At 47.3% G+C, this 14363-nt stretch overlaps 2 protein-coding genes across 2 annotated transcripts in view; one reads left to right on the top strand and one right to left on the bottom strand.

Annotated features, from left to right (window-relative positions):
- Positions 1-4714, top strand: part of dtx1 (deltex 1, E3 ubiquitin ligase) — a 52814-nt gene extending 48100 nt beyond the window's left edge. The window contains 2 exon segments of the mRNA XM_036526795.1: positions 2413-2502; positions 2713-4714. Of these exon segments, the coding sequence (XP_036382688.1) occupies positions 2413-2502; positions 2713-2937 (315 nt within the window). The 3' untranslated portion in view covers positions 2938-4714.
- Positions 4715-12409: 7695 nt separating this feature from the next.
- Positions 12410-14363, bottom strand: part of LOC118776968 (rasGAP-activating-like protein 1) — a 33730-nt gene continuing 31776 nt past the window's right edge. The window contains exons 19-21 of the mRNA XM_036527637.1: positions 14131-14251; positions 13275-13354; positions 12410-12558 (exon numbers count right to left, since the gene is read on the bottom strand). Coding sequence (XP_036383530.1) covers positions 12410-12558; positions 13275-13354; positions 14131-14251 — 350 coding nt within the window. The remainder of the gene's footprint in view (positions 12559-13274; positions 13355-14130; positions 14252-14363) is intronic.

Here is a 14363-nt window from a genome sequence, read left to right as displayed (position 1 = left end):
AAACGAGATCGTGGTAATGAGAATGTGATGGAGAATGCAGCCTTTCTAATGTACCGTGAAACAAGACACACCTCAAGCCCGAAGAGCCATCAGAGGTGTCAGCGTTTCATCAGGAAAAAAAAAGGAAAGGGCTTTGTACAATGTCACATGCACCAGTTTTTCCCCTGCATTGTCAGCCAGGCTTCTGGTGTTGGGCAGAAGGCAGTTTTATAAGGGCTCGTCACAATGTCCTTAAGACAGGTGACAGCCTGGCATTAACAGCAGGGGACACCTGATGCTAACGCATTCCAGGACATGGATCATGGATGCAAACAGCACTCCTAGTGCATAGCAGTGTGAGCCATTCCCGGTTTTACTAGAAGCAGTTTAGTGTGTTGATTGAAAGCTGGAGGCAGCTGTCTACTGTCAGGGGTGACAGTGTAGCATAGTGGTAAAGAGCATGGCTCGTGACCAGAAGGTTGCTGGTTTAATTCCCCGTTCGGGCTATTAAACCCATAGTTGCCTTGGTAAACATTGAGTTGTATGAAATGAGAAACATGTAAAAATTGCAACCTATATAAGTTGCTCTGGATAAAAGGATCTGCTAAATGACAATAATGTAACATAAGAAAAATAATGTAATGGTGGTACACTAACCTTTTCTCTAGCAAGAGCAGGAAAGAGACAATCTTCTATGTGTTGGATGTGCTATTTCAATTCCTGTTAGCACATATTAAGCTGAATACATGTCACATTATCTTACCCAGCTGCTGTAGATGGCATGTTGTGTGTCATCATCTCATGGTTACATTTTCTTTATTACACAGTTTAAAAAAACAACAAAACAATGTGTTGCAATTAAGAAATGCAATTCTGTCAAGTAAATTGGCTATAGATGAACAGCACAGCTGAATACCCCACAGTGTTGTGCTGTACTTAACTGACCTTGCAGTGGTGGGGGGGGCTGCATGTGTCCCACTGTAGCAAGGGGGGGTAGAGTTTACAAATCTGTGGGGAGGCTGCATCATTATAAAAACAGGAGCAGGTCACCTGACAGCATGAGGGGGCAGCATATATCATCCTGACGGTAGCAGCTCTTTTATAGAGTCAATAAACTGACCTTAACACCAAAGGAGCTGGCCGAGTCTCCCTGGGGGGGGGGGGGCGATGGGATTGGTCACTTCAGCCCATACCAGGGAGTCACTGTCAGCCACACCACTGTCCCTGCCTTCCCTGGGTAACTGTCATTCTCTCTGCAGCCTGGGTGAACACCTCTTCAGGTGATCTGTACTGATACAAAATCTGCTGCCCATCCAAAAAAAAAAAAAAAAAAAAAACATTACAATTACATTACAATTTTCCAACATGTGCACAGAAGGTATACACAATTTGGTTTCTATTCCATGAAAGCAAAAAAGAAAAACCCACAGGATCATAGAACAGAGCCATCTGGCGCAATGATGTTGTGTGGAAATACTACCTTGGTCTGCTGTAACCCAAGCCAACATGGTCTTTTCTCATGCGGAGCTAAAGTGAAAAATCGTATGCCTCGCTCTGCTTGAAGCAAAAGCTAAAATAGAAGTGCATGATGGGTAGGTAGTTTGTGAGTGACTCGCCTTCAGTCACCCGATGAGAGTGACATGTCCCCTGTGTCTGCATGCCTGGAGGCTTGTAATGGGTGAGGGATGCGGGACTGCACTGCGGTCGTAAAGACAGTCAGGATGCCTCGCTCTCTGCAGATGATTTAAGGCACACCGTTAAAGCGAACTTCCCACGACGGATTGCCATTTCAGGATTGCTCTGAGCTCTGAGCAATTGGCATACCGCTATATTTAGGTGTTGTATATACGTGAAAAAGAAGGAAACCTAATCAAACCGCATGCCGGCTCGATGTGGAAGACATTAGTCCTCCTCGTAGGAAGCGGTTTCAGGGTACGAGCTCTCTGGCAAGTGTAATCTTCTGCAGCAGAGACAGCAGCCAGCATCTCCTTTACTGAGCCAGAACGCTTTCAATTGCATCTCTTTGTCATGTGTGATTGCCAAGATTCTTCACTTTCGTGGAAAAGAACTGAAATGGATGATTTCGGAAAAATTGCAACAACATTAATAGAGAACGGTTTTTCAAGGTAAAAAAAAAAATTATATTAAATAATACTGAATGATTATTACTTTGCCAGAGGCCCAGTTTAAATAATCTCATCAAACCAAACTGGGTTTTAAAGTTGTCCAGATAACTCTAATTGAAAAACTGGAAATGAATGACTGAATGGCGCTACAAATCTGAAAGACTGCATTAAAGTGAGGCTGATCACAGGGTAGGGTGTTTTGTACAATGTGTTGTCAATGTGTTGTGTTGTCACTGGCATCATGAAGGATGGTGACTTGAGGTGTGACTTTTGTGTGTGTGTGTTTGTATTTTTTTTTGGAATGCAGACCACAGAACACCCGAACCCTGGGAAGAAGTTCAGCGCCAGGGGTTTCCCTCGACACTGCTATCTCCCTGACAACGAGAAAGGCAGGAAGGTGAGCTGGTCACCATGGTCACCGTGGTGTCCGCGATCCGCCGTGAGATGAGGGGAAAATTCAGAAAATAAAACGCATCCAATACATCCTCATCCGTCCCGCTGTTGAGGAACGGGGGAGGGTGCAGCAGTGTGTTTCAGAGGAAAGGGGAAGCAGGGCAGCCGCGTGTGACGGGTGGCTAACGGCTCGCGGTTCTGTCCTGCTCCGTAGGTGCTGAAGCTCCTCATCATGGCCTGGGACCGGCGTCTCATCTTCACCATCGGCACGTCCAGCACCACGGGGGAGTCCGACACGGTGGTGTGGAACGAAATCCACCACAAGACCGAGTTCGGCTCCAACCTGACGGGCCACGGCTACCCGGACCCCAACTACCTGGACAATGTGCTGACCGAGCTCTCCGCCCAAGGGGTGGGGGAGGAAAACCTGAAAGACTGAGGGGCGAGAGGGAGATCGCCAAGGACACCACCAACACCTCCCCCCTCGTCCCCGACGGAGGGGGGCTTCAGCCAGAAGGAAGGAAATGAATCGCTGAGCATTGTCCTTTATTCCCCACCCCTGAAACCGAAATACAGTCTTCAGTGAACATGTGTACCTGGGAGTGAAAGAAATATATATATATATAAAAACAGATATTCAATCTTTTTTTTAGCGTCTGGCTAAAAGAATGCTTAAGCAAATATATATATATACACATATATATTTCCAATTAATTTCTTTCTCTCTAATTTCCATGCCTCAGGCATGTGTAATCTTGCCAAAATGAAAACTGAAGGAGTTGAATAAATGTGAGACGAGATGAACAATAAATTGGTGATCGATGTAAGCAGGGGCTGTTGTGTGGGTCACTGCAAGCCGATAGGCTTGTAGCGTGAAGGGAGGCGGGGACAGAACTGCGCGTACTGCGGTAATGTAGGAGCTTGTGGAATATTTGAGGATTGTTCTGGAGCATCGGAGGAGATGCGGGTGGTTGTGACCCTCGGGGGGGGTTTTCTAGAAGGAAGTGTACTTCGATACCCCATAATTTGTCAGCTGCATCTTGAACGCTGACCGTGTATCTATCTGGTAATGAAGATACAGTTGGCCCGGGCTGTCAAAGACAAGCTATGTCCCGTTTGTCCTAGTTTTAGGGAAATGTGTATGTATACGTTTTTAGGGAAGCAAATTCCTCATGGTTGGTTTTTGTGAAGAATCGAGAAGGAGTTTTTTTTTTCAACGGGGTTTTTTTCAACGCGGGTTCGTCGCTGTGCTGAAATATTTTCAGTTTGAAACGTTTGAACTTGGATAGCTAGCGAAGACTATGGGAGACATTGTGCGCCCGGTTTTAGGCCACATTGAAACAAGTAAGCAAACATGGGAAAGTAAGCGTACAGTTGATATGTGTCAAGTGTGAAACTTTTAAGTTATCTTTCCAATCGTGGCATCCGGAATTATTTTAGTTTGGAAGTTGTTTGGTGAGAAAACTGAATCGTTGAGTTCAGCCGTGGTCCGGAAGAATACATTCTTGCATTCCTAATATGACTGAATATGGTTTGTGGAGGCAAACGAGGCTAATCTAGACAGTGTCAGGCATGTCTGCACTAAGGGTAGTGAAAACAGCATCACTTGTCTGCAATGAGGGATTACACGCCGTGCGAAACTTGACGTGACCTCGGCGAGTGCGCGTTTGAATTCGCTCAAACTGGATCAAACAGCGTTTCCACCCTGGCGTCCTTATCATCAAGTATGCAATTTATGTACTTAAAATCGTTTTATGAGCTAAGAAGCATCAATCCGGCCTTCACTAGCGCATCGCGTTGCACAAGGACTCGCGAAAACGCTCTCCAAGGTTACATTCATTTGCTTCGCCTGTGCGGGGTGACAGCGGTGACGTCCGTGCGTAAGTCATGCCCGTTACTCGCTCCCGTCGAGGAAAAGGCACCAGTTGGCGCGATCCATCACCGTCAGCGGGAACGCGTGTTGCGCGTGTATGGTTAATGAGAGCCTCCGCTCGGTCCTTGACCAGGAGCCGACTGCGCTTCCTCAGATGCAGCGAGCGCGTCTCTCCGAGGGCGTTCATGACAGATAGAGCTGGCAAGCGCATGTGCCCCCCCATGGGTACGCTGGCTAACACTAGAGGACACGCCTCTGATCACAGCGCAAGGTTGCAAGCGCGCGGTGATGCTGACGGTGCGCTGGGGAGTTAGAGATCTCGTCCCCCCCCCATCCCCCCGCCCCCCCCCCCTCTCCCTGCACTGGGCACGGCAGACGCTTTGAGCGAACCCCCGTTTTATCAATCAGAGAGCTCTGGGGACCCCCGCGATGACGTGATTTTCTCACGTCGTTTTGTCTGGCCAGGAGGGAGCTGTCCCGCAGCCGCATAATTCGTTCTCCCGGGAGGACTCCTCCAGAAATATTTAATCAATTTTAATTACCGGAAATGTTTTTGGATCCAAAAGGGATTAATGCTGAAATTGATGGTATGTTACCCTTGTCGTCAGTGGGGTTTGTCGGTAATCCTTTAAATGCTGTTGAATTTTGGACCGAGTCATTGTCTTCCTTAGCACTTTGAGGCAGCGGTGTTTATCAGCCTTTTCATTTGAAAAATTGTCTTGAAATGTATTAGCCTTCTGCTGACTTTGATTTTTTTTTTTTACGTTTATTAAGTGTCTTGTATTGCTTAGACATACACATTTACATAAGGCGTGCTCTACCTTTAAAGCTAAGCTCCTTTATGAAAATCGTGAGGTTAATTTATTTTTTATACTCTTCTGTATGATTGAAAAACATATAAATATATATATCTATACATACATTTTTAAAATATCTGGCAAATGTTTATTTTGTCAGAATGTCAGGGACTGTTACAATATGTATGAAATTGTGTTGAAACTGTAATGTCTTATATTATCAGAATAGTTTTAGATTGCGCGTTTGCTGCTGTTGTTACATTAATGTAGTAGATGCTCTATAGAAGATTCCCCTGAGGAAACTCAGTAAGTAATCTCTCTTTATAACACGTAGAGGAGGGGTGTAGCAGCATGGAAGGTTGACCAACTCCTCAGAAAGGGCCATTTCACTTCTTAAATTGTGGAGAAATCGGAAAGGTGCCATTTTCGACCCCTGTCCCGCCTCACGCCGACGAATCGCAGTGTCACGGGGCAAGGCAATCTCCTGCCCCACTCTCTCGGTTTCGGTCGACTGGACGGGGAAAACTTTAAGGGAAACACACAAAAATAAAAAGAGTCCGAGCAAATCAGGGAACTCCCATCCGGGGTAATGTTTGCTGAAGAGAGGGGGCAGCTTGTGGGAGTGTTTGTCAGCTGTGTCGAATCACCTTGTTCGCTCGCCCTCCGTTTTCTCCCGGCACCGTCGGCTGTCTGACGGTGAAGGTGTCATCGTCGTCCCTTTCACCCTCCGCGCGTCATGCGTCCCCTCCTTCGCAGGGTGACTCTCCCGCATCTGTCCGCTTAGCTGGCGCAGGTCGGCGCAGCATACGGTCGATTATCACGCATGCTTTCTCAGCTCCCCAGAACGATCACTCCGGTTTGCAAATGCGGAGCACCGTTTAGTGTTTAGCACCGCACAGTGTACGAGTACTTACAGCGTGTTGAGGGATTTTGCGTAGGGGAGAGGGGGTACAGGGGTTAGAGTTTCAGGATAAGTGTTTAAGGGGCGGATTTCTTCATTCCAGGAATGGGAGGAAACTGTATGTATCAAGTTGTAAGCATAGCACAGTAAGTTGGCGATTGCAGGCGATATAATCGTGGATGTTTCGCTCGGAACTGAGAGTGATGTCATAGTCCTGCCTCATGTTTTTATATTTTCAGCCTTAACCGAGAGATGGACCTTAGTGTCATTTTATATCTCTCTTTCCTTCGCATTTCATATTAAGACATAAATAGTTATACATTTTATACACTTATTCACACATTTAAGATGAACATTCCATATATTTACAGTATATTTTCATTAAATGGTAGCCCCATATTTTAGGTGTGACGTGGGGGAAAGACTTCACAGTGTGAAGTGTCTGTTTCATTCCTGTCGAGTTTTGTCCTTTTTATATCCCCTATTGAGCTCTGTTTCTCAGTGTGCTCATTTCTCTGCCTGTTCCCAACATGCCGTACTGAAAGTTCAGGAGGAAAGATGGTATGTGGGGCTTTGTATGTGTTTGTGTGTGTGTGCGCGTGTGCGCGTGCGTGCGTGCGTGCACGTGTGTGTGAGCGCGTGCGTGTGTGTATGTGTGCGCGCGTGGGTGTGTGCGCGCGTGTGTGTGCGTGGGTGTGCATGCATACTGCGTTTCTAGAGTCCAGGGGGAGGGGCAACTTTAAGCTGTGTCCTCTGTGCCACGGGGACGAAGAGGTTTTTTGCTGATGCATGTTAACCATAAGATGTCAAAAAAAACAGGTTGACATAGCTTTGCATTATAAAAAGGTCATAGTGATTATTAATAAGATAATAATACTTATAATGTATCAGTCATGTATCAGTAGTCTTTGGAATGCCATGGATTCTGGAACTGTGTTATGTATCCATGCTTAGATACCTTTGTGAGACTTCCCTTAAGCATTGTTTATTGGCAGGGAGAGGAGATTGTTTTGCTTTTCTCTCTTCTTCTCTCTGCCTCCTCACACATGAATTCCTTTTGGAAGTGGGGGTCTCTTTGTACTGGAAGTTCCCACTCTTCTCATCCAACACGATGTCAAAAAGCCATGCAAATTTCATTGTTTGGTCCCCATTTCCATTCATGGTGACTGTGTGAGTACAGTAGTTGATAGCTGAAGAAAAACAAAGTTCAATAAAAAAAAGGCGATGGACCGTTTTAAAATATGTACCGATGAAATAAATCGGAAAAAAAGAGAAAACAACGCAAGATTTAGAAACATTGTTTCAAATGATAAAGGGCTTCTTTATTCTATCAGTCTTTATTGAGTCATGATGACCTTGTTGCATGTTTGTGTGTTTATTGTGCAATAAATGTTCCCTCATCAGAGGGTTTGTTTGACTGCTTTCTCCTCTCTCGCTCCCTTCTTTTTTTGTGGCCTCCTTTAGTTAGCATCTCTCCCCCCTCCCCCCTCCCCCCTCCAGCTTACCTCCAGCTACACCAAGCTCTGCACCTCGTTATTCAGATACAAATGAGTACTGCCAGGGCTGTAGAGTGCGGCAGAAATTGTTTTCGGGGGCCATAAATTAGCTTTATGGTCATTTTCTGTCACTCGCCGCTGAATCTCGTTGCCGCGGGAGAAGTGGGCGGGCGTTCGGGCTCCTCAGCGTACGCCACGCCAGGCCGGGCCGACCCGCCGAGGGGCGTAATCCGAGCCTCCCTCCTGCCTCAGCACAACCCGCCACTCCCCATCCCTCACCCTGACCGCTAATTAGTGTTAATGAGGGAGTCTCAGCTGCCCTACAGCAGGTGCTTCTCATTAGCATTTTAATTAGATAGGAAGGGGGAAGTGCCAGGAATGCTGTTTTTAAATACTCGTTTTTTTTTTTCTTTTCTTAAACTTAAACTTTTTTTTTCTTGAACTACCTGACTGCTTGCAGTGCTCGGGTGCTGCCGCTGCAGAACACTTTTCAGGACTCATCATCTCCAGAACTGCAAGACACCTGGGGCGTGGGGGGGGGGGGGGGGTGCAGCGGGCGGGATGACAGTGACGGGTGGAACAGAGGAACAGAGAGTTCTGTCCGAGTTCGCCGGTCAAAAACAAGCCGCGCGCGTCAGGTCAGGCCCCCCGCCCCCCCGGGTTGACGTGCCGATGGCGTGACTGGCCCCCGGGCTCTCCGCGCGGGCCTGAGCCTCCCGTCCCCTGTGGGGCTGCGCCGACGTCACGCCGAAGCGAGGCGTCAACTCCGCTGTCATGCATCAGCGCCGCCCGACAGGAAAGCTGCGTGAAGGCGCGACCGCTCCTGTCCCCAAAGACGTCACCTCAGCCGCATCCTTCCTCCGGCCAGATGGTGCCAGCAGTTCACAGAGGGAGAGAGGGCGGGAGATGGGGGGGGGGGGGGGGGGGGGGGCAATCACGCGGCCCCTTGTCCTGATTTTCGGGAGGTCAGCCAGGACCCGTTCCTCCTGGGAGGGGCGTGACAGCCTCAAGCAGCAGAATTCAAAAAAACAAACCCCACACAAATCAAGGGTAACCTCTTATTTGTCGGAATGCTTCTCTTCATTGTTTAGTAACTTGGCCTATAAAAGACAGCACTGTTGTTCTGTGTCCAGCCCCCATATTTTGTAGTAACTGGTGTCCGATAGAGTCACATCAGCCCTGCCTCGGGAGGCGTTCATCGATCTCCGTAACACTCGCATTGGCGGAAAGTGCGCTCCCTTTGGCACACCGGTCTGGACAGGCATTGAATCTGGCCTAAGTGTGAGGACTGGGACAGGGATGTCATGAGGACAGGAGAGGTCTAGGAGGTGAGGAAGATTTTGCTTTCCTCAAAAAAAAAAACATGACTCTATTTTTCGCAATCTGTCAATCCTCTGCCTGCTGGATGTAAATCAGATTGACGTGAGCAAAACTGAAAGTTGATGTGCGCTTGTATGCCTGGATCAAAACGATCCCTGTCAGACGTATCCTAGCCTGCTTGCAGGTAAGAAAAAAAAATGGTAGTTTGAAGTGAAAACAGTACAGTTACACTCTTGGGTTTTACTTGCTCAAAAGTTGAACTCATATACACTCTCATTGTCATGGCAACACCCAACCACTAGCACCATCCGCTAGCTGAGTGAAAAAGTTGGATCCAAAAACCCACTTTGGCTGGTTTCAAACCTCAAACTTGGCGCAGGTTGACTAATACGTTGAGTATTTTTCATCCTAGTATTTTAAAGTTACGGCTCCCATTTTTATATATGAATTTTTCATAAAGGGGCTTAAGATATAAAATAACATAGTGGTGACCACAGTGTGCAGAGAGCTTGTGGCATATGACTTCAAGTCTTTTGCTTCAGATCTACAGGAAATTGCTTGTATTATAAAGTGTGCCCAGCAAGTATTTAAAAAAAAAAAACACAACCTTTTTCAATGTGATGTATATATTCAATCAACAAAGGCATATACAATCCAGCAGGATCAGCATTTAAAAGAGTACATTATGGCAAAAACAGTTTGGCACTGTTCCCAATCCCCCCCCCCCCCCCCCCCAAAAAAAAAAAAACACAAAAAACACATTCATTTTGGCACCAACATATCATAACACCAACAGCCCACTCAGTTCTGGCAGCAGAGTCCTGGTGAATTTAAGAACATCACAGGAGTGTCACTTGAGTGTCTCTGGCACCTTTTCTCAGTTCTCTCTTGTGAGGTTTCTGGAAAAGTTCACAGGGGGTGTCTGAGCGACGGGAGGGTGTGGGTTCCAAACTCAGGTGGGGGGGGGCTACTGTAGAGCGCTAGAAGCTGTTTCCAGCTACGTTTGCACCTTTTCTGTTAAATTATATAACTGAAATAAAATGCAATGTCTGCAATAACATTCTGGATTAAGGCCTAGATTAGTACAACACCTCCTCAATTTTTATTAAAAAAAATTCGGACGTCGAATTTTTTCAACACTCTCGTAATTTTGGTGATAAAAAAGAAACAATTGCGATTAACTGTTAGTAAAAAGTTAAGTATATATCATGATTGAATCCAGGCCTATTATCTTTTGCGCATCAAGGCATTGGTCTCCAGTGCAATTTCAAATGAGAGACATTCTGATTCTGCTCCTCTTGTGATATCAGTACAGCCATTCACAAAGGATTCTGCGGTCGATGTTCATAAGTGTCACTAGAATTACAACACTTTCCAAATACTACCACTTATAAACAAAAGCTTCACAACGTGGCTGTGCAAGATAACAGACTGGTCATTGTTTCATTCAATGTGCTGCCCGTGAAGCAAACCATGTAATGCAATCATCTCAGCGGGGTGCTTTGTTGTAATTTTCTTTACATTTAAAAACACCTCCGAACGCCCTTTGAGGCCACGATGAGTTATCCAGACACAGGTGGCTGTACGTCACTGTATAACACTTGACATTTTCATTGAAACATGCTTGTGTACCACTGTGTACTTTCTCATGACACAATCAGTGAGGCTGTAATCAGCTGACCAAGGCAAAAAGGAGGGAAAAAAAAACATAAGCAACTGCGCTATTTTCTGTTTCGGCAAAGTCCGCGAAGTGCTGCGACATGACTGAAAGGTAGTTTCCGGAATGCTACATCAGAATGTCCTTTTCACGCCCTCACCTGCATGTTTGCATGGCAGAAAGAGTACGCCGCAGGGGGGTGGAGGGGGGAGATTCTGTTTCTAAAAAAAAATCGCAGAACAATAGCACCAAAAACGAAAAGCCCCGCTAAAGCTTAATCTCGGGTACCCATGACGACGGCGGCGGCGGCGGTGGCGGACCGATACCCGGAAAGCGAAACACGGCAGCTGTGCCGGCCATGCAACACGCCACCTGACCCCGCAGCCACGGCACTTACAGCACTTACACACACACGTACAGAGCCATTCTGCCACGACAGCAGCGTAGACACCCAAATTCATCTCTCTGCTACATTGTGGGTCTTTTTTTTCTGTTCAAAGCTATTATCTGGCAAGCAGAATAAGCAATACCAGTAAAAAAAAAAAAAAAACATCAATACAAAGCTCAGCAATATTTTAAAAAGCATACTTGGTCAGTAGCGGAATAGATAACTCATTGTTGCATAATTATCCTGCAGTGAGGGACAACGATCGAGGGAATAAAAAGGCGTATAATTCACGTCCACTGAGAGCACGGATCTCTTTTTCATGCACAGTTACGAAACCAGCCGAGGCGGAGAACTCTTACAAAGCAAAATGACCAGATACAGGGAGCTGCTCCAATAAGATGACATTCAAAGCTCGCCCTGTCAGGCCCGAGGCGTTATGCTGAAGCATTATAGAAATGAGCTGCTTGTCATTGTGTCCTGCTTCCCTCGGGAGCCTCCTGGAAAGGTCGACAGGCAGCGAAACCTCAGGGACAGGAGAAGGTGACGCAGGTGATTAAGTCGTTTAAGAGCATTGGTCTCAAGCCCCCTTTCTGTGAGGGTGTTGTTGGTCCATCTATTAAAGACACAGACTGGAGGCCTTTCCCAAGAAAAAAAAAACATCTCCGGGGTTTCAGAGATGCATGGCAGTGGTGCCCACTCCACTTCGGAGGTCACGAACCCCGGATGACATAACAACAGGATTAACAATGGCAATCAGGTTGCTGGAGAAACGCGGTCGACATGGCAACTCTGTTTCAGTCCCCGACAGTTCCAACCCCCGTAGGATGTGGCATATTGATCCCGCATGCAGGTGAGCTCGCAGTCCTCCTGTGCCCATGTGACAGTCCCATGATGCAGTTCACTGGCAGTGCCAGTCCCTGTGGGCCTCGCTCCATGGATTTCAGCCACTCACCCGGTTCTCCTGCACCCTCTGGTGAGAGGAGGGCTGAATTGCGGGACACACATGCAGTGAGGATGCAGAGCCTGGTGGCACTTTGCAGCATGTACATTACATTATTGTCATTTAGCAGACGTTCTTATCCAGAGCAACTTACACAGGTTACAGTTTTTTACATGTTACCCATTTATACAGCTGGATATTACCAAGGCAATCCTGGATGAAGTACCTTGCCCAAGGGTGCAGCAGCAGTGCCCCAGCGAACCAGCAACCTTTCAGTCACAAGCCCTGCTCCTTGCTGCTAGGCTACTCTGCAGAGCGCAGAGTGAAGGTAAAGATCTGCCTTTCGTGCCCCCTGGCTTCGGCTGACCCAGGCGATGAGTGCGAGGGCGCTCCTCTGACACAACACACAACACAGGAACGGCGTGACACACACCGGACACGGGGCTGGGGGGCCGTGATGCTCGCACTCTCTCCACACACGCAGTAACCCAGGACACGCACTCCCCGCCCCCCTGGCCCCGCCCCCTCACCGCCGCCGCCTAGGGGATGAGGATGTGGTTAGCGGCCTCCTCCCGCTCCCTGCGCTGGAAGGCCAGGTGGGCGCGCTCCAGGTCCAGCACCACATCCAGCAGCCGGGCCGCTGCCGCCTGCCTGCGCTCGTGGAACTGCCGGCTGCGCTCCACCCCGGCTGTGTCTGCGGAAGGCGGGAGCCATTACGTTACATTACAATACATTACATTACTTTACATTACATTATGTTGCATTACATTATATTATGTTATGTTACATTACTTTAATTACATTACATTACATTACATTACATTACATTACTTTACATTACATTATGTTACATTACGTTACATTAACTTCATATAGCATTAGCATTTAGAACAAGAGAACAGCGTATCCATTAGGCTGAATGAGCAACAGTGTCAGACCAGGCTAACAACACTCCCAGACCAGTGCGTGTGAGCGTAACACCATTCAAGCCCAACCACAAGTTAACTTGTGCAACCTGACTAGACAAAGGAAGCCAAGTACACTACCATACATCACAGTCACTAGATCACACAATCCAAATACATAATAATACATGTAGAATAACTAGCAAGTCATACAAGTAGCAGGTGTTACCACTTGTTACAGGGACCAGCACAGACAGTTGCTGTGTCTGAGAGGAGTGATCACAGCGGGATGGGACAGTCAGTTGCCCCAAGGTTACAGACCACCAATGACACACAGTGACACAGAAAAAGCCCAGTCAGCAACAGACAGGGATAAAGAAATGAGACACAAGGACAAGGGAGGGGGGGTGACAGGACAACAGATGTCCGATTCCGAGAGAGAGACAGTCAGGACGGAGTGCTGCGGAATGGGGGTGGGGGGTGGGGGGTGGGGGCTCACCTGGGGACAGGCTGGGGCTCAGTCTCTTCTCTTCCTCGTCGATGGCCGTCTCTGCATCCACGGACTCCAGGTACTTCTTCCTGTCAGCACACAACACAGAGCACAGGCAGCAGGTCACAAACACTGCACCTGAAAACCGCCAAATCTGACACATTTGCTTTGGGATCATTTTTTAATTCTCTTGCATTTAGTCTGTTTAAAGGGTGTAATACTTCATTACATTGCATTACATTACCGGGATTTAGCAGACGCTCTTATCCAAAGCAATTTACATAGGTGTCAATTTTTACATTATTGTAGTTTTCTACATTTATACAGCTGAGGCTGAGGTAGTTTACTGAGGCAGTTCTGGCTTAAGCACCTTGACCAAGGGAACTGCAGCAGTGCCCCAGAGGGGAATTGAACCAGCAGCCTTTCAGTTATGCGCCCTGCTCCTTACCACTACACAACACTGCTGTCATATGCTATCATATGACAATCATTTGCATGTCACATCCGGCATGAAAGTACTGAAATCTTTCTTATTCATCTCTGTTTTTGTTCCTTCATAGAGTATAAACAATGGACCATCCTTTTGTCTAATTCCAGAGTCACTGATAAAGCCCCCTTAGCTCTGACAATCTACAGCCAAAATAATCAAAGGAGTATTGACACAAAGATTTTACTGATGCAGCAATATTGACCTCTGGTGGCTAGCTGGAGAACTGCACCCTTTTAGAAAAAAAAAACGTATCCTCCAACGTCCACCTGTGCGCCAGAACATTCCACACCCTCTCTGTGTGGGTTTGACAGTTTTTCCAGCTTAAATGGCCACATCTGTTCTAAAGGGCTCCCGAATGACACCAGGGGGTCTCACCTCAGTTTGTCCCTGCCCTGAAGCAGCTGTTTGTAGATGGTCTGGGTCTCAGCGTCGGGATCGAGAGGGTCGCTCCAGTCGCCCAGGGTCACTGCGGAATGGGTGCGACTGCAGCCCTGAGCTGGGAGAGAGACAGACTCAGCTCTCCTGTCTGTGTGCCCATCTACACATACACCTTTCGCTTTTTCTGTGTGTGTGTGTGTGTGTGTGTGTGTGTGTTCGTTTTTTATTTG

Source organism: Megalops cyprinoides, chromosome 4, assembly GCF_013368585.1.
Source record: "Megalops cyprinoides isolate fMegCyp1 chromosome 4, fMegCyp1.pri, whole genome shotgun sequence".
Classification (NCBI taxonomy): Eukaryota; Metazoa; Chordata; class Actinopteri; order Elopiformes; family Megalopidae; genus Megalops; species Megalops cyprinoides.
The sequence above is the reverse complement of the archived record's forward strand: the minus strand, read 5'-3'. Positions and strand labels throughout refer to the sequence as shown.